At 42.7% G+C, this 6,122-nt stretch overlaps 1 protein-coding gene across 1 annotated transcript; it reads left to right on the top strand.

The window, feature by feature from the left end:
• The first annotated feature begins 643 nt into the window (after positions 1 to 643).
• On the top strand, positions 644 to 5,660 carry CDKN1B (cyclin dependent kinase inhibitor 1B). Its single transcript, XM_077170113.1, has 3 exons — positions 644 to 1,626; positions 2,162 to 2,291; positions 4,315 to 5,660. Exons 1-2 carry the CDS (start codon positions 1,152 to 1,154, stop codon positions 2,281 to 2,283), a joined length of 597 nt encoding a protein of 198 aa, XP_077026228.1. The 5' UTR covers positions 644 to 1,151; the 3' UTR covers positions 2,284 to 2,291; positions 4,315 to 5,660.
• Positions 5,661 to 6,122: the final 462 nt, after the last annotated feature.

Below are 6,122 nucleotides of genomic sequence, written 5' to 3' on the forward strand. Positions count from 1 at the left end.
GAACTAATCACCGCCCACCTTCACTCCACAACTAAGACACTCAGGCGGGAAGGTGGTGGTGGTGGTATTCCCAACCCTTAGTAAATGTTTGCCGGCCTCCTCAGCAGTCCGCGAAGTGGGGGGCGGGGGTGGGAGCACTAGTGAGAGATCAGCAGACCAACGCTCCCGCACTCTGCCTCTGCCCCTCAACCGCCCGCACCCGGGGTCGGCGAGTGCTGGGAAAATAAGATCGCCACCGAAGCTCAACACAATCTGCAAGCACCCTTAGAGACCTTCGGGTCCAGCCCCTTCGCTTCACAGCGAGGAGCTAGAAGTCAGGTTTTACCAGCCGCAGCGGGCCAGACTGCGCAGCGCCGGGACCAGAACCCCAGGCCCCGCCTGCCCTGCCGCCGAGGCCCCTCCCCAGCTTCCCGGCCGTTTGGCTAGTTTGTTTGTCTTATTTTTAATTTCTCCGGGGCCAGCCAGAGCAGGTTTGTTGGCAGCAGTACACCTCCAGCAATCACGCGACCAGCCAATCTCCTTGCTGCACTCTCCGAGTCGGCGCGCCCAGACCGCGCCTGGGCCACCTTAAGGCCGCGCTCGCCAGCCTCGGCGGGGCGGCTCCCGGCGTAGCAACCAATGGATCTCTTCCTCTGTTTAAATAGACTTGCGGTGTCAATCATTTTCTTCTTCGTCAGCCTCCCTTCCACCGCCATATTGGGCCACTAAAAAAAGGGGGCTCGTCTTTTCGGGGTGTTTTTCTCCCCCTCCCCTCTCCCCACTTTCTCGCCACGCTGCGATTCTGACGCCGGCAAGGTTTGGAGAGCGGCTTGATTCGCGGGACCGGCGGGTTAGCTGCTGCCGGGACTTGGACTGGCTTTTCCACCTCCTCCCCCTGCCTCCTCCCCTCCGCTCCCCGCCCTCCAGCTCGCCCGCACACTTGATCCGCGGAGACTGTCGGCACTGCCTCTCCGGGGCTTCCCCTTCCCCCTCCCCCAGACCCAGTGCGCTCCTGAAGCCGGGGCAGTTACTTGTTAGTGTTTGTTGGTCTTGGCTCGGAGGGCATCGCGGGGCTTATAAAAGGGGGTTGGGTTGGATCGGGGCGTTTTGTTTTGTTCGGTTTTGTTTTTTTGAGAGCGCGAGAGAGGCGGTAGTAAAGACCCGGGAGGAAAATGTCAAACGTGCGAGTGTCTAACGGGAGCCCGAGCCTGGAGCGGATGGACGGCAGACAGGCGGAGTACCCCAAGCCCTCCGCCTGCAGGAACCTCTTCGGCCCCGTGAATCACGAAGAGTTAACCCGGGACTTGGAGAAGCACTGCAGAGACATGGAAGAGGCAAGCCAGCGCAAGTGGAATTTTGATTTTCAGAATCACAAGCCCCTGGAGGGGAAATACGAGTGGCAAGAGGTGGAAAAGAGCAACTTGCCCGAGTTTTACTACAGACCCCCGCGGCCACCCAAAGGCGCCTGCAAGGTGCCCGCACAGGAGAGCCAGGATGTCAGCGGGAACCGCCAGGCTGTGCCTTTAATTGGGTCCCCAGCAAACTCAGAGGACACACATTTGGTAGACCAAAAAACTGATACAGCAGACAGCCAGACGGGGTTAGCGGAGCAGTGCAATGGGATAAGGAAACGACCTGCAACAGACGGTAATGACCCTTTCAAAATAATAAAATGTCTGTCTGTCTGTCTGGGGCCCCGCTTTGCCTGGTTGGGGCGGGGGTGGGGGGGGCGGTGGTGGCCCACGTCTTTACCTAAAAGTTTTCTTTCTTTTCGGTGTACTTTGTTGTAGCTTTTGGTTGTGAACTTTATTAATCTTAGCTTGTACGTGCTACCTGACTGTTTGTTTATGATGTTTAAATCAGAAGCTGGAGATTGTAGTATCTGAGCATTTCTCTCACCGCAGTTCCCGCCCCCGCCCTGCTAGGCAGCTGTAGTAATGTGGGTGTTTATCAACGGTCTCCCTCTCCGCTAGGCAGAGAGAGATTTGGGGCGTAGAATTCACTTTCTGTTATGTGAAAACAACTTTATTTTGTGCACTAAAAGGCCACTGGTGATTGTGGGTAGAGGTGGTGGGCTTTTCATTCCACGAGTTGACTCACGGGCCAACTTTTGTCAGCCATTGCTTTTTTCTAACAAAGCTTGTTTGTGTTTTGTTTTCCTAAAATTCCTCCTTGCCCCTAGATTCTGCTCCTCAAAACAAGAAAGCCAACAGAACAGAAGAAAATGTTTCAGACAGTTCCCCGAACGCTGGTTCAGTGGAGCAGACGCCCAAGAAGCCGGGCCTCAGAAGACGTCAAACGTAAATCATTTGGTGGGTTGATCACTAAGGCATATAACTGACACCCAAACTGGGCTGCAGGAACCCGTGGACCTTCAGACTCCAAGATAGCTGATCTGACTGGTTGCTGGCAGATTAGGAGCTTATGGGGTTTTGTGATGTTTATATTTTGTGAGATCAGAAAAGTAGGATGAAGAAGGCTTGGAATCACTCTGGGGATACTGTAATTCTTCAACGTTTCCCTTGATACACTGAACTAGAACAAGTGTCCCAGGCAAGCAGTGGTAGTGAGGGCCCATTGCTAGGAATGTCATTTCCCTGTCAGCCCCACCAAAACATGCTGAGAACAATAGGTTCTTTCCCCATCTGAACAAAACTGGGGTAAGCCTCAGTCCCACTTCATGAGAATTCATTTCAGAGGTTCTGGAGGATTCAGTAGATTCTAAGCCATACACAGAAATGATTAAATTTAAAATTTGAGGGAAGAATTAGGTACAAATAACTCCATTTGGTTAATCAAGTGGTTAGAAATGTGAATAGGGTGGTATGTTGCTATCTTTTATCTTTTGTCACTTTCACAGACTGTCACTTTTCCTGTTTTCTTGCAAGTTTTTGGGAGAGAGAAGGAAACTGCATATTTAAAAAAAATCCAAAATGGAACGCTCAAATATACTAAACTATACTACAGTGGTAGCACTGAAGTTGGGAAGCAGAAGTTAAATTTACTCTACCAGAGAAGCAATCCATGACCACGTCAGCATGCGTATGCTAATCGTGCTGTAATAGAACGATTTGGATATTTGTAGGGGAAATGGACAGTAGATACCAGGGCTTCCTGAGGATAGATTTAACCAGTACAAGGGAAGGGGAGAATTCTGTCTACTAAAATCTGATCTACGCAAATAGCTAATTTGTATAATTCAGCACCAAATTTTCTTAGATTATAGCGATTTATAATAATGAAATTACTTATATTCTAATAGCTTACAGACTTTTTAAGGACAAGGACCCCGATATCTTTTTCCCCCCAAAAAATATACTATACTTAAATATCTGAATAAATGTTGATATTAATGTTTCAAATCATTTATAAAAATTTTAAAATAAAAACACAGGGATTTAAGTGGGAATCAAGTTTGTTCTATTTTTAAGCAATTTGGAATGTAATATATATGATTTCTCCTTATACGTGTGATATTTTTTAGAGCTTATACAAAACAGCACTATAGAACCTTTATATTACAGTTCTATATGAAATGAGGAAGTTTGTAAAAAAATTCCCTTAATACCTGAAGCTCTACTGGTCTGATAGCTTTGCTCTTCAAAACCACAGTAAATCAGATCTACTGGCACACAGAGAAGCATTTGTCCATAAATATTGCCAATTCAGGAATACTAGAAATAGGAAGGACCTATTCAAAAACATTCATGTGCATATTCTGCATATGAATAAGAAATTAGGATATTTTGCCCTCAATTTTTAAAAAGCTATCAATAGAATTTTCCTTTGGAAGACTGTTAAGTTATATTTGTAATTACTTTGTTAATTTAGAAAAATTTGCTACTCTTAAGTGTTACTGTTTTAATTTTCCTCTCTTCTTTCTTACTATGTTTGACCCAGAGTCTTTAGATGACAGTCTCTTAACCTCTACACTATTGACATTTTGGGCTGGATAATTCTTTGTTGTGGAGGCTGTCCTGTGCATTGTAGGATATTTGGCAGCATCCCTGGCCTCTATCCACTAGATGCCAGTAGCACCCTACCCCCTGCCCAGTTATGACAACCAAAAATGTCTCCAGACATTGCTGAATGTCTCCTGGGGGACAAAATTATCCACTGTTGAGCACTACTACTTTAGACAAAAGTACACAACACAGAGGAGGGTAAATGTTGGGTGTTAGGGAATGTTGGGTGAATGACTATTGTAGTCAAATTTAGTACATACTTTTTTCTTTCCAGTCTCTCAGATATTTCTCAATTACAATAGAGACAAAATAATTCCTGTACTTTATTGGGGCTTTCTCCCCTAATTCTTTCTTCTTGTTTATTTTGCAGAATTAAGAATGTGTTTCCTTGTTTATCAGATACATCACAGCTTGATGAAGCAAGGAAGATTTAAATGAAAAATTTTAAATACATATCGCTGACTCCATGGAATGGACATCCTGTATAAGCACTGAAAAGCAACAACACAATAACACTAAAATTTTAGGCACTCTTAAATGATCTGCCTCTAAAAGCATTGGATGTAGCATTGTGCAATTAGGTTTTTCCTTATTTGCTTCATTGTACTACCTGTGTATATAGTTTTTACCTTTTATGTAGCACATAAACCTTGGGGAAGGGAGGGCAGGGTGGGGCTGAAGAATTGTCATGGGGGGTTGTTGAAGAACTTGCTTTTATTATAGCAAGGAGAAAAAACATTTGACTTGTATGAAGAGAAGCATTTTGGGAGAAGGGTTCAAATTGTTTTCTTTAAAGATGTAATGTCCCTTTCAATGAGAAATGATAGTTCATTTTTTAAATCATGAAAATTTGACCATTGGCTGCAAATAATTGCCATTTATTTTTATGTGAAGCTTATTTTCATTTGGGAGCACCAATGATTCTGTTATATAGCAAGTGGCTTTTTTTTTTTTTTAAACAACAAACAAACAAAAACTACCCTTCTCAGTGCCCTCCCAAGTCCCCCTTGAAGTTGTAATTTACCAGTTAATTATTCAGCAGTTAGGTAATCACTCCAGGTAATTCTGGGCAAAAATCTTGAGGTATCCGTGAGCAGCTCTGAATGAACAGAATTGACCATCTACGCTCACCACATTTGTTGTTGAGAAAATTTCTTACTTTTTTTTACACTTTGGGCTGTGTAAAAATCTAATTCCCTGGATGTTTTTAAAAATTTGTAGGTGACTTCACATGAAAAATAATGAAATAATTTTTAATTTAAATTTCATTCTATTTTTTAATTTGCCCTAAGGGAAATGGTGTTTTGACAGGAATGTGTGTGTAGAGAAAAGCACACTGGTGGTAAAGGTGAAATGGATACTACATCTTTAAACAGTATTTCTACATTGCCTGTGTATGTGTATGAAACAAAACCATTGGAAGTATACCTGTGTACATAACTCTGTAAAGACACTGAAAATTATACTAACTTATTTATGTTAAAAAGATTTTTTTTTTTAATCTAGACAATATACAAGCCAAAGTGGCATGTTTTGTGCATTTGTAAATGCTGTATTGGGTAGAATAGGTTTTTTTTCCCTTTCTTTTCTGTTAAATAATATGGCTATGCTTAAAAGATTGCATACTGAGCCAAGTATAATTTTTTGTAATGTGTGAAAAAGATGCCAATTATTGTTACCCATCAAGCAATCAATAAAGAAAACTTTACATAGCTATTCATCGAGTTGAGCTATAATGTGCTTTTCTAAGTTTGAACTATTTGACCTAGTATTCTAGTCATATTTACACACATATAGTATAAGAAGCAGATAACTGGATAATTTAGGCCTACAACTTAGAAGATGTTTATGTGGGCCCGAATGTAGTTGTCATTATTTTCCACTTAGCTCACTATGTATGGGTGGACAAAGCTTTCGGGTTTGAAGCTGAAAGGCTGAAAAGCCACATTTTCGTATAAATAAGATTGTCAAGGTCTCCACTCCATTAGTTCAAATATTTTTATCGTCTAGGATATGAATGTATCAGAACCCAAAAATCCTTACCTAAGTCTTGAATGATCACACATTTGCAGGATTGAAAATGAAAGTAACATGGTGACTTCTTTAAAATCTGTATTTACAGATGTGAAGTGTTGTGAAGAATTAAGGCAATTTTTCAGACCATCTGATCTATACCTC

The sequence above is a fragment of the Tamandua tetradactyla genome, chromosome 7 (assembly GCF_023851605.1).
Source record: "Tamandua tetradactyla isolate mTamTet1 chromosome 7, mTamTet1.pri, whole genome shotgun sequence".
In the NCBI taxonomy this organism is placed as follows: domain Eukaryota; kingdom Metazoa; phylum Chordata; class Mammalia; order Pilosa; family Myrmecophagidae; genus Tamandua; species Tamandua tetradactyla.

What these genes read in the sequence shown, in the direction of transcription:
- CDKN1B (XM_077170113.1), top strand. Translation starts at nt 1,152, where the DNA reads ATGTCAAACGTGCGAGTGTCTAACGGGAGCCCGAGCCTGGAGCGGATG. An exon ending in GAAACGACCTGCAACAGACG is followed by an intron (nt 1,627 to 2,161) that starts GTAATGACCCTT and finishes CCTTGCCCCTAG; the next exon opens with ATTCTGCTCCTCAAAACAAG.